Source organism: Phragmites australis, chromosome 13, assembly GCF_958298935.1.
Source record: "Phragmites australis chromosome 13, lpPhrAust1.1, whole genome shotgun sequence".
NCBI classification, from domain to species: domain Eukaryota; kingdom Viridiplantae; phylum Streptophyta; class Magnoliopsida; order Poales; family Poaceae; genus Phragmites; species Phragmites australis.
The window spans coordinates 20,754,770-20,768,830 of record NC_084933.1 but is presented as its reverse complement, the minus strand read 5'-3'; the positions used below and the strand labels follow the sequence as shown (position 1 = coordinate 20,768,830).

The 14,061-nt window shown below is 40.4% G+C and overlaps 1 protein-coding gene across 2 annotated transcripts; it reads right to left on the bottom strand.

Moving 5' to 3' along the window:
- Positions 1-4,143: 4,143 nt before the first annotated feature.
- LOC133888178 (uncharacterized) lies at positions 4,144-13,701 on the bottom strand. 2 transcript variants are annotated; one of them, XM_062328330.1, is made up of 14 exons: positions 13,077-13,701; positions 11,583-11,721; positions 11,019-11,238; positions 10,833-10,933; positions 9,913-10,034; positions 9,742-9,833; positions 9,291-9,396; positions 8,625-8,779; positions 7,537-7,655; positions 6,969-7,096; positions 6,451-6,548; positions 6,111-6,325; positions 5,551-5,977; positions 4,144-4,701 (listed from the first exon to the last, which is right to left on the bottom strand). In XM_062328330.1, the coding sequence occupies exons 1-14, from the start codon at positions 13,539-13,541 to the stop codon at positions 4,614-4,616; spliced, it is 2,475 nt and encodes an 824-aa protein (XP_062184314.1). In that variant the 5' UTR covers positions 13,542-13,701; the 3' UTR covers positions 4,144-4,613. The 2 variants fall into 2 exon arrangements, with proteins under 2 accessions (XP_062184314.1, XP_062184313.1); XM_062328329.1 differs by having other exon boundaries at positions 7,537-7,658; positions 13,077-13,700.
- Positions 13,702-14,061: the final 360 nt, after the last annotated feature.

Sequence of the window (14,061 nt, the reverse complement as noted above, 5' to 3'; positions counted from 1 at the left end):
AAATGAGTTTTATCTTTGAATTTGAGTATAGGTATGCTGCACTATTAAGAGGGATGCAACATGAGCTAATTGTCGCATCTCAGTGCTCAAGAGTTCCCAACCAAACCCAAAGTGAGAGTTTGTTGTTAAGAGTTCAGAGCGGAAAGTGCGGAAGTGTCCAAAATAGGTTTTGGAGTGTTCCTAATTTTATCCTATGTGTTTTAGGTCATGAATTTAGTTGGGATGTGTATCCCTCTGAATAAGCTTTCCATAGAGTCCAAAATAGTCGAAATCGGACTCCGGAATCAAAAGTTATCGCCGTTTTTCAGAGGTCAGCTGTGCTGTACTCGGAGACTCCGGTGAAGACTGGATTCTCCGGTACCTGGAAAGGCCGGAGACTCCGGTGAAGTCCGGATACTCCGGTACCTGGAGTGGCCGGAGACTCCGGGAAGTCTCCGGGGTTGTTTTCTGGGTTAAGTGCCGACCGGAGACTCCGGTGTAGGACGGATACTCCAGTAAAAGTCCAGAAAAGAGTATAACGGCTAGTTCTGACACATTCTGTGACCGTTCTGACGCTGTATTTGGATTTAGGGCCGGATACTCCGGTGTTCACCAAATACTCCGATCAGTTCTGACAAATACAGTAACGGCTAGTTGTTTGGAGTGGGCTATTTATACCCCACTCACCCCATCCTTTAGGGCTGCTGCAAAGGGTACGAAAAGAACATCCTCTAGAGCCAAAAGACCTCTCCCACTCCATTCTAGTGTGTGATTTGAGAAGAAAACTGAGTTGGGTTGAGAGATTGAAAGATTGAGTGCAAGTGAGCTAAAATCCAATCTTGAGCACTTGAGTTCTCGGCAAGAAGTTCATCGTCGTGTTTGTTACTCTTGGAGGTGAAGCCTCCTAGGCGGCTAGGCGTCGCCGACGAGCACCCAAGGTTGTGGGTTACCGCGGAAGTTTGTGAAGGGCTCGATTTCGCCTCCGCAAGGGAAGAAATGAAGAGTGGATAGAGGAAAGCGGTTGAAAGAGACCCGGCTCGTTGGAGCTTCCTCAACGGAGACGTAGGATTCACGGTGGTGAATCTGAACTTCGGGAAACAAATATTTGTGTCTTCTCTATTGTTTCCTTACTTTTAAGTTCTTGCTCAAATCTTTGTACATATTACTCGATATATTTGTTTGTGTGTATTTGAGTGTAGATTCTCCGTAGATCTACTTGGAATCATCTCCGGGAACACACAATATCACTTGGTTTGAGCTAGAACTCTCTACTCATCCTTTATATTCAGTTTCGGGCTCAGTTCTGTACAGAACCCGGAGAATCCGGCCTTTACCGGAGTTTCCGGACCTGTACACACCGGAGTATCCGGGCTACACCGGATACTCCGGATGAACAGTAATTTCAGGCATATAAACAGTGTTTTCAGCCTTTTTCAATTTAAGTTTTATTGCATATCTCCTGTTAGAATTGAGTAATCTTTGTCACATTAGGATTGTAATTTTCACACTTCTTTAGGGTGATTATGCACTAGTTGAGCCAAGCATATTTAGGTTTTTCTCTTGTGAAAAACTCGTTAGTTTATATTCCGCTGCAAGTTTAGGCCAATAGTAGAAAGGGTTGAATTTTTGTAAAAACGCCTATTCACCTCCCCCTCTAGGTGACATCATTGTCCTTTCAACAACTATATGCATGTTATAACTAGATTATCTACCATGTTGTAAGTATAGTATTCGTCATATTGTAACTGTTTTTAGTTACATGATGTAATTAATTTGATTTGATTTGATTTTTTTTATGTTGCAACCGTACTGCTTGAACATGTTACAACTGTAGAGTTCACCATATTGTAACTAAAGTGCCTACCACCACCAGAGACAATGCAGTTCACCACATTGTAACTGCGATGTTCACCATGTTGTAACTGCGATGTTCATCATGTTGTAACTATATAGACGTAACTCCTTTATGATTTTATTTTGTTAAGCACATTTTTTTCAACAATATGCATCATACGGATCAAGAATCGAATCTGTGGTTTTAGAGATATTGCATTTTAGCGATTCGAATCAACAAAAGATTCTCCGCATGCAACGCTCTGACGGGTGAATGATGGGTGACTTGGTACAAGCCGGTTGGCTGGCTCATGTTTTTTGGTGCGTGTTGGAGGCTGAGTTGTAATTCAAAGTTATAACTGGTCTATGTAACAAGTTGTAACTCGCAATTCTTCGGATTGTATCTAGCGGTTGTGGGATGTACGCAGCACGAATGTTAGCTACGCATAGACTATATATATATATATATATATATATATATATATATATATATATATATATATATATATATATATATATATATTCTCTATTCTACTCCCTGCGCTAAAAATAGTTATTCAACGCACCGGTCGCACCGCCCCCCCCCCCCCTACCCAGACCAGCCCCGAACCACCCCGCGCCCCGCCCCCACCCCCCCCCCCCCCGACCCAGACCAAACTCGCGAAACCCCGCCAACCAATCCGCAATCGTAATCCAGCAATTATTACGACCATAAAATTTTATGTTATTACGAACGTTTATGTATTATATCCTTACCGTAACTATTTAATCTTTATAACCGTAACCATATAGCAACCAGATCAAAACAACCGCAACCGTGTTCCATTCATATTTCAACCGTATATTTCTTTCTTATTTAACGATTCCACGTGGCAATTAACTGTATCGATTCCCAACCGTAATTTTATATTATATATGGTCGTATACGTCTAACATACCTTTGACAGTCATGTTGACGCCGAACCCGCACATAACCGTACTGAACTAGATAATATAACCATATATATTTTATTCTTTCACGGTCCCCCTTGCGGCACATAACCTTACCCATTCGTATTTACTCATTTGTTTTAACCGTATATACGTTATTTATTCACGACAGGACAATTTAAAAAAAATGTTGCCCTGTTGGTTTTGTCATTCATGTTTTAACATTAAAACTTTTACTCAATCATGTTTAGAGCGTTAAAACACGATTGTTCAATTTTTCTTTTTTATTATTTTTTTGGGTTGTTATTGTTCCCCGAATATTTTGGAAACCGCGCCATCTGCGGAGTGCGGTTTGGGGTGGTTTACCATTTACCACATTACGGTTACCATTTTTATTTTGTCGTCATTGCGCAAATATGTTTATGTGTACGAAAGATCACTCGTTACCATAAAATTAAATTTTACGCTTCATAACAATATGATTTACGGCTCTCTGTATGATTCATATATGTTCATAAATGTATATTTTACTACTGGCCAATCTAAGTTATACGGTTCCCTGATTGTTTTGTGTACGATTAAAAATCTGGAAATCAACTCGTTCTCAACAAAAATTATTTTATGGTTATACGGTTCCCTGAGCAAAGGACATCTTCATACGGTTGCGGAAGCAAATTTACGGCTGCGATCGAAAGTTTTACAGCTAAAAAATGTTTTCCCGATCGAAACGGACCAAATATGCTCTTCATACGGTTACGGAAGCAAAATATACGACTGCGGTCGAAAGTTTTACGGCTTCGAGCGAATCTACGATCGGGGCGCAGGGTATCCTGGGGCGCTAAATAGCTATTCAACGCACAGCGCTAAGAATAGCAGCATATATATATATATATATATATATATATATATATATATATATATATATATATATATATATATATATATATATATATATATATATATATATTCATTTTTCCAACTCACGAAAATTAATTTTCGCTAAACCATCTCATGATAGTGTAATGTTTATATAATTTTTCGAATTTGTGCAATATTTCTGAAAATTCTGTACAAAAATATAATATTTAAAAAAATCGTTGAGTTGGTATCTTCTCCTAGTCTGTGAAGTGTCGAGTTATACTTTTCTGGCGTTTCCTTGTTGGATTAGCAAGTCTGCGCTACATGTAAAAGCTGGTCTTCCCAGCTGAAAAACGGTTGTACTTTCCGTCAAATTTTCAATAAATACGGGCCTAGGGTCTTCGGCCTAAAAATAAATTATTGCACATTCGTGCAGTGTGCGGTAGGGTGCCATTCAAGAACCTCGCCAGAACATAGATATAGCCAGCCAATGGTTAGTCATAGACTACTCATAGAATACACCGAAGACCGCGATAGTGCTGGTAACGTGTCAATTTGAGTCACAACTTCCATTCAGCTTTGGTGAATAATCACATCATGACTGTTACTTGTCAGCCAGTGAATCTAGCTAATTCTGCTGTGTGGAATATGTACATCATGTCGACCTGGCATGAATAAAAAATAGCTATGGACAATGTCCCAGGGGTATGTATGTATGGCTGGCGACTGCATCAGTAATCAGTGTGCACGCGCAAAAGTTTGCCAGAGTGAGTAGACCCATCAGATAAGGAACGGGTATTGTCGTACATGAAGTACCCAGATTTCTGTCGTGCCAGAGATCTCCCAGGGGTGTGTATGTGTGCCTGCCTAGGCATTCGCCTTGGACAGCCAATAAGCTCATCAGGATGCTGAGCCTAACACAGAGATCTATTGTATACAGGTGTAGATGCCTTTTGTAGGAATATGCATTCAGCGCGGAATAGACCATGCTGCTAAATGTAATTTTGTCCTGGTCAGACCAAATGTTGCACGGGCGAATCAGAATTAGTGCATCTCTTAGGCGCCTGGGCTTCAAGAATTCTCTGCATAGCATAGTGGCACCTAAAATTGCAAAGGCATAAGCTGTAAGCATAACTGCAGATAAAGAAATAAGTCAAAATGCCTGGCAACTGAGTTTGCTGCCTAACATGCAGCTAAGGACATGTGTGCTACAGACTATAAAAGCAATATACTTTTCGAAGATCACCAGCTGTTGAAGAGACAAAAATGCATACTAGAAATGAGAGGGCAATGATGGTTTCAGAATAAAAGATGAGAGCGCAACGGTTTGACATGGCAAATGCTGTGACCACGTCACTGGACGAGCTGACCTAATAGGCTAATAATAGCTTGACATTAGACAAGGCAATACGGCGAGATGTTGGATTTGTGCTACATAAGTTAGAAAGACAGACTTAGGACAGATGTCAGATTAGATTATCTCAGGAAAATATGAGACAGATCATCCCAAATGTTTCCTCTTGTACATTTAAAATCAAACAGATTATGCATTATAGACATTTGTTTGCGTCCTTCGCATGCTGATCTGTACACATACGTCTCAATTTATTGCCGATGTACAAATCAGTATGCGAAGGAATCCCCATAGTAACTAATGGATGTTAACAACAAAAATGGTGAGAAGCACCCCGAGTAGCTTTTTCTTTATATAAAAAGTCTGCACGATCATCCTCATATTCTTCAGTGGACATGCATGTGATGGATATATTTCTTATTTTTAAAAGGATTAGGCATGTATGCATCGAACAAAAAAAATTGCAATAACATAACTCTATGTTTAACTTTTTTGGGGGTGATGGCTTTTATAAGGAACGAGGCTCGGTGAGTTTACCAAATATACTTCACCGTGTGTACTAGTTTTACTTAGTTAAAGATAAAGATGAATATTACCTCCACGGTAAGTGATCCGTGAACATGGAAGGAGTAACAACTATATCACTGAAGTTCTCTCTTTTCGCTATAAAAGCTTTGTATGGTGGTTCAGTTTCCTGAATATTCCAGCATTTCCAAAGAGGAAACAAGCTTCTTCTTTGCCGCACTATATGAATAATTAAGCCTGGAAGAAACATCTCAGGAGGTTCTACTGGTATTTCTCTGTAAGATGTCGGATGCTCTTTGAAACCAGAATCAGGCCCATCAAGTGGAATTATTTGTACACCAAGATCACTGTTTAGGCCTTCATAGCTCCGAAGCTCGTCTATGGATGCATTGGATCCATTATACCCAATGAAGGCATTTTGCATATTTTGGAGAACTGGTTCAGTATTGCATAATGAATCCTGGTGAGAAAACTGTCTCTCATTCGGTACTGCCGTCCCTGTGACAGGAAGAGAGGGAATCCATTAGAGATAACTGTATAAAACTTACGAGATTTGCAAAATCAGACTGCAGTTGTATTTACGACAGCATAAACAGAATGTAAAAAAGCTTTCCCTCAAATTTATGCCAACCTGCCGTTCTGGTACGGTCGGTGTAGCCCTCGATTATATCATCATCAGGGCCATTATCATGATACCTGCTCACATGTAAAATTCTCCGAGCAAGCTTTTGTACCATTGCTGTATCAGCTGGAGAGTTGTCTGAAAGAGCACTTATTGCAGCTGATCGTAGCCTGAGGATCGAATTGATCGAGAGGCGAGAGGAAAATTCGTCATTGCATACAATGCTGGAAAGGAACAGAGAATATTTAGCGATCAAAGAAGTCAAGAAACCTTGGTAAGAGAACGGCACATCAAGAATTGAAGTTCCATTGATAAAAGTAGGTCATAAAAAGGTCTTAGTTATTCTTACGTGGTGACAAAATGTGAGCAGGCTTCCGCTATTACAAAGTCCACACAAGGAAGTGGTCCATAAGCATATACATGCACGTCTGGGTATTTGCCAAAAAGCTGATCAACAACAAAGTTAAACTGAATATCAAATACTCCAGATAACGTTGATCAACATTCACATGTAGGGAAATAGAACAAGTCAAGAATAAATATAGAAGACATAATTAAACAACCATGTGATGTGACAGGATATCTATATGCATTTCGAGCGTGAAGAATGATAGCTTTAGTAGTTGGCACTACAAAATTGTGTTAAGTCATACGACCGACTGTGACTAACCCAAAACTATTCCAAAAACATATATACACATCAACAAAAGGCTCTTCATACCTAGCTAACTACGCCAAATTTTACAAGAACGCACCGGAATTTCGGTGAAAGACAATTAGAAAAATAAGGATAATAAAGGTTACATAAGGAATATGATTAGCAAAGAACATGCTCGAGATAAAAACTGAAAGTTCAACATGCTTTACCATCATTCCTAGGACTGTGGCAACAGCGCCTCCTAACGAGTGCCCAATAACACGAACTTTATATCCATGGCACTCACTTCCTTCCCCCAGCAGTGTAGAAAGGAATCCAAGTCCAGATGATGTGGTTCCTGGGTAACCATGTTGGTAAAAGAAACAATGGATTAGTCACTAACATTTATCATATACAAATCAATCAATTAATTCATGTATTGCATGTAATCTTCTAATATGCAGGATCATGGTTCAGCAAAACAAAATTGATCATAATAAGCAGTATATCTTCTGCTGCAAACTAATAGAAACAATACTAAACAAGTCCTGATTGTCAATGTACTAAATGGACCTACGAAGAACATCAGTAACACTTGTATGGCATTAACTAAGATTGTTGCATATTTGTCATACCAGTACCGCTGAGCAACTAATACAGCATAGCACACTAAAATTTGCAGCATTTATTTATGGTTTTCACAGAAAGCAACCATAAGGACTCCTAAACTGTTTCAGATAAAACAACTTGATTGCTGGACTAAACCAAATGATAAACATCCGGTGTGAAAAAACAAACCTCCTGTACAGTCGTTTAGCTGCATGAACAGCTCCCTGGCAGCTTCTACAATTCCACCATGCCCATAATGTGGAAATGTTGAGATAACTCTCTCCCTTGTAGCAGCAGGTAATTGGCCACTACTGAAGAAATGGAGTCCAGTGTCAAAAACAAAAGGGGTTGTGGATAATACATAGCACATAAAAAAAGTCATAACATTTAATAACAAGGATCAGCAAAAATGGTTTGTTGATTTTTGTCCCCCAGGTCATTTATTTTCTTAATCACCATCTTCTATAGTTCTGTTAATATACATTGTATCAAATTATCTGATTTTAATTATGAGTATGATAGAGCTTGCACACACCATTTGTTATATGTACAACAATAGCTATGGTGAATTTTGATGTGAAGTTGTGAACTGTCAGCAAAAGTCTCACTGCTATGATAATCATATTCAGTCATTCACCACATAAACTCTAAATGATTGATAGTACAAGCCCTACAATATCCTTGTCCTTTTTCCTGAAAAACAATATCATTGCCCTTTAACTGTGAAAAAACAACTTGCTATGCTCAAGGTTCCATTGAGGAAGCCAGTAATGATCGTAAAATAAGCAAATCTAACAAGAATCAGAATAGGAAAAATAAATTCTGTTGAAAAAAAAAGACTTCAAAAATGAGCACCGAGGGGGAGGACGTCCCCCTGGGATTTCATTTAGAGGATGCGGCGCTCGAACCCGGGCCGACTCAGTGAGACCGTGCTTGACTGGCCGTTAACAAGAATCAGAATAGGAAAAATAAATTCTGTTAAAAAAAAGGACTTCAAGGATCATAATCAACAATATTCATAATTCTATAACAAAACTCAACATTTTTTTAAAGTTTTGATACTAATGCTGTGGGCTATGGCCTATGGCCAAGAGGAACCCAGAAAGGTAAATTGGTAACACCAGTCACAGCCTGACAGGGTTGAACATCTATATCAAAGCATCAGTAAAGAGCTGAGCACATGTGGTCCTAATGTGAACAAATTAATTTGAAACATAAAAGAAGAGAGAATAGGTAAGAAACTACGAACACAAGAGACAGAATCAAGAAGGAATTACTTTACTAGTCCATCCAAATCTTCCATAGTAAAAGCACATTCTCTGCATAATCCATCAGTTATGAGATCCTCTGGTGTCTCTGTTCCACGAACCGCAATGACAACAGTTTTTTTGTCATGGAGGACCACAACAAAGTAAGCAGCTTCGCGCTTGCTCTGCATTGAGAAGTAAAATAGATCATCCTAAGTTCAACGGTTCACCCAGATAAATCAACCAGTACATGCTCACCACTGATTTTGGCTGGTTCAATTGTGCCACAAATCCACAATGTGTTCCATGAACTGAATGCAGGCATGAATATTACAGAAAAATGAGCACAAAAAAGTTGAACCTAATAGATTGCCCGTGCAACACTCAGGTTCACAGCTACTCAAGGTGGATAGATCATAAAATTAATGAACCCTAAAAGGATGTGCAACTTTAACCAATTCACTAAATAATTTACAGAAACCCTGTCATTAGGGTACAAGAAGAATCTATTGACTTGTTACTAAGGAGTAAGGATTATCTAAATGAAGAAAAAAATGAAAGGAGAAGCGAGCAAAGAAATGCAGTATATTACAAACACAACGTAAAATGCTACATCTAACTGGTTGAAATAATAACATCATCTCACAAAAGTCCACATTCACAAATCCCGGTGGTACTGAAAAGACAAGGTATTACCTGACAAACACGTCCTCGCACAAGTGCTTTAGGTGATATATTAACAAATCTCAGGAAAGCTGCAGCATGGCCTCGCCACCAGTTATCACCATCAAGTGCAGGGCGCCTGAACCAAGATTAATATGTAGTACTATGTAAGAAAAGATTAATAAGGTGCTCGAGTTTTTCACAATGGAATAATTTTACTCCAGTGCATTATAAGGAAAACAATGCAGATCAACAAATCATGAAGACTTAATGGGTTTAAATGAAAACATAACAAGACTCTACTTCACTACAAGGACTAAGCAGAGTAAGACTCAAATTTAGCTTAATTCACTTAATGCCAATCTTCCGGAACAAAACTCCCAGCTGAACTGGAGTAAAAGAAGGTCAGAACTATAAACAAAGTATGTTTCAAAACTAACAGGCAATTGTAGAAGCATAAGAGAGTAAGAGACTTATGAGATACCTTCTGCGTGCCCACGGAGTTAAAGCACCTTGCCTATATACCCATACACAGGGAAACAAAATAGGATTTCTTCCAAAATCAAGAAGTGGTCCCTGCAGTAGGATCATGTCAAGTACAATCAAAATAGGCAGGCTGGCACAGAAATAATGTCACAGTAGAGGAGTATCTAACTGTGTAACATGCTTCAGCAAATGGATGGAGGAAAGCAGCTTCTTGCATAAGTTCATGAGATGCTTCCACAAGGTCGGTCTGCAAATCAGGCAAATTCCCATGCTTCTGCAGCAGAGCAAGCCCTATGACATAAATCATAAAAGAGATCCTCAGTATGCTCTGGATATACTCATAATAACAAACAATGATTCAATTAGAATATTGAAAATTTTGCAAAGCATATTCATTTGGAGACGAGAGGAAAGGGTGGGCAAGTGGAGCCACAGAGGGCAAAATAGCCATTTTAGCCAAGTATATGCCCTCACAGACATAACTAGACTGGATGTCCAAAACAAACACGTATGTAACAGAAGAATGGGGAAAAATACCAAAACTTCATTGGTCAAATCAACAGACCATTACTTAGTGGAAGAAATAAAATATTCATTATATTTCAATCTGCGATCACAACATATGTAATTATGTACTCTAAATTTGTGCAACTGACCTGCTTTACGTGGGTTATAGTCAGTCCTATATATGACTGGATAAGCAAACTACAGTTATTTTATCAGAGACATGACCTTTTCTGTAGATTTCTATGTCAAGAGGTAGAAATTGTATGATTTTTCTTAGTTTCACAAAGAAGTCATCTTTCAAGGTAGAGATGTACATATCACACAAAGTTAAAAGGTGCAAATCAGTGATTTGTATAATGCGAATTGTATGTTGGACTTTTGTATGGTACAAGTGAGCCTAATAGAATTTACTAGTAGTTGTCTGTTGAACAGAAAGTCCTGATATAGCTACATGTGTCCTTGGACAGGTACACAACAAGCTGCAGATTATTAATGTGGGTTCGCTCCAAGTCTAAATGATTAAAAAAATTCAGATATAGCACTGAGCTATTTGATATGAAAGCACTGGACCAGAGAGCCAACCTGCTAAAAGTTCCAAATGTCCAGTCCCAGAAGCACGATATGCAACCAAATCACCTAGAAGTCTTGCCACAGAATAAACCTCATCTTCTTCCAACACGGTTCTAGATCAGAAAATAAGACAACTAGTTACGACAAATAAATTAACATTGGAGTTCCACAGTGTAAATTCACAGGATAGAGACCTACAGATATTTTGCACGTCCTAAGCAGCATAAAGCTTCTCGAATTCCATGATCAAACACTTCCCTGTAATGAGCTTTCCATGCCATATCATGTGTTGCATAAAATGATCGCCATCTCAATATATCAGAACCCGTGAAGCACTGGACGATGACCACAACCCAGGAAAGGATAAGAAATAAAGCAATAAGTGCTCGCCCTGAGACCTGATCAGCTTCATCCTGTCCTAGATTACAAGCAAGGCAAACCAATTATTCAAGCCAGGTAGAACTGATACAGCAGGAAAGAAAATCTTAGGAAAGTATATAGTGAATGAAATATGCATGCTCCAAAAATTGCTCCTCAGTTAGTATATTTACTAAAGGTGAAAGCTGACGAAAATAATAGTTATCATGCTCCTGGTACCGTTTACCCAAAAATTTCATACAGGACCTAAAGAAAAATATGCTCACTAGTGTTTTTTATGAAGTTCGCTAGGCAGTGAGCTACCAGCCAACAAAGATTTACAAAGGGTTAGATCCAAAACTGGAATAAGTAAATGGTCAATAATGGCAAACAGCTCAAACATACCAAAGAAGCAGGAAGTGGATCTTCTTTCTTGTGAAAGATCTCTCACAATGACAAACATGAGATAAATTGCTGCAACCAACTGCAATGCACCAACTGCCACACCAAATCTAGTCCACCACAACCAACGTTTATACCTCAACTGTTTCAGCAAAATGAAAATAGCAATGTGATAAGTTAGTAGCAACTCTTGAGCAAAATGAAAGTAGAAATGTCATAGCTGCACTTAAACAGTGTTCATATTCCATTGTTATCCATTTTCTTATTTTTTCAATTCATCTTTCCATCCTTTTTCTCCCTTTTTTTTGTCTCTCTTCCTGTATGTGCTACTATCTCGGCATACTGCAACCATTAATGTAAATTCCTTCTAGCATTCCTTGTTGTGTCTGAACAGAGTGCTGCTATGTTAGCATTGGTTTTGAAAAGTTTAGCAGAAAGACATGATTAATGATGCAACTAAACTAACAGCAAATAATGATCCAAAAGAAGTGAGGTTAATTTAAAATGCAACAAGGAGGGGGTTTATCTTTTTTTTATTACTATTTGACTAAGCAGTACTGGGAAATTTCAGAGTATGACACTAAAATTCGTGTCCTTATGATAGCTGAAAGACACACAAATTTTAGTGTGATATGCCTGCCCCACATGACTCGGAGTGGTCCCACATGTCATTATGATAGCTGAAAGACACGCGATTTTTAGTGTCATATTCTGAAATTTCCCAGCAATATCTAACCACGTAGGAGCAGGGTTTACGTCAAGGGGTTATCTGCAATGGTTTTGATAGTTGAGGGGCCGAAGTTGGACAGTTTTATAGCTGACTGACGAAAGTTGGACTCCTTGGATAGGCAGATAGTTGAGGGGGGTAAAGTGGACTTATTCCTAATTAGAAAGACAGCTACTTCCTGGCCAATATACCAATAAAAACAAAATCAGTGCAAATTGTAATGACAGGCAAATAGAAATGAAATTAGGTTTCCAATCATAGCTCTAGAAACTCATAAAACTCAAATTTTCTTTGACCAGGAGAAGCTACATGGCTTGAGCTCACAGTAAAACTGAGCCACCTCATAGGCTCATAGTGCTTAGGACTTAACCACATCAACTCCGCCCAAATGCATCAAATCAAACTCCTAACTCCATCTATTAACACTAACTCATTATTCACTGATTTCCATCACTTGAGAAATTGTAATCTCAACTTAAGCCACGGCACTTAGCAGCGCCGACAACTGATATATCCTATCAATCGCACCACAATTGCATCAAGAATCACCCCAAAACTAAGCTAAGACGCATCAACGAGAAAACTAAGGCAACAGAAGCTCATATCCTTAGCCTTTAGAGTTTTGAAAAACACATGAGCTTGTGTAAAATTCAAACGGAATCTAAGCTAAATTTTGTTCGCGATACCTCGAAGTTCTGCCAGAAAAATCCAACCCCCACTCGCGCCCACCAAAAGTGTCTAATTGAACCAGCAACTAGAAGAGCTCTCACCCTGATCTCGTGGCGAGCTACGGCGTCAGCGGCGACAGAGGCGTCGGCCTCATGGAGGTGGCGCCTGGCTATGGCGTCCGCCGTGGCGTGCTGCGCGCGCGCGGCGCCGACCATGCCGAGCACGCGGACCCCAGCCAGCGCGGGCGCCGCGGCGAGCGCAAGCCCCCCGCCGCACCCCGGCGGGAGCACGGCGTCGATGAGGTAGAGCCCGAGCAGCAGCACCGCGAAGTTGAGTCCCCCCACGAGGAAGGAGACCACCCGCACCATCCCGACCCGGAAGGAGGCCGCCGCCGCCGCCGCGTCCACGGATTCGCTGGCGCGGGCCATGGCAGGCCTCCGTCGGGCGGGCAGCGGCGGGGGCGGCGAGGGGGGCGCGCGGCGGCGGGGGAGGAGGCGGCGGAGGTTGAGGAGGAGGGGCGGAGCGGTGGTGGTCCCGCGGGTGGGGAGGAGGGGCTTTCTAGGCATCCGGCCGCGGCGGTGGTTGCGCCCGCGCGGCGGCCATGCCCACGGAAGCCGGGGGGACGCGGGTGGTTGGGGACGGGAGCGGAAATAGAAACCGGGAGGACGCGGAGGTAGGTCGAAAGAGTCGCGCGGCGTCCGACTGCTGCTGCTCTGGGGCCGTTTCCGAGGTCGAGCTGTTTGCTGACTGGCAGCTGGTTTAAATTTCCCTTTTGCCTTTTTATTTTTAATAAAAGGATTTCATTTCATCTAAAAAATAAAAAGATCTCAGTCTTATTATAAGATTTAAAACAAAACATATTGCCATAAAAATTTTCTATTTCCGCTCTTCTAATAGATCTGAATCTATTGTTTTTGGAGGTGGGAGCAGGACCGCTGGCCTGACGTTCATTCTAAGCAAAGAATGTGACTTCTAATTTCCCTCTTGATTTTGAGTTGGGTTGCTCAGCTCAGGACTTGGAGCACGCGAAACTTCAAACAAATTTCACATAAAATAATCCGATTCGATTAAGCATCTAAAGGTTGA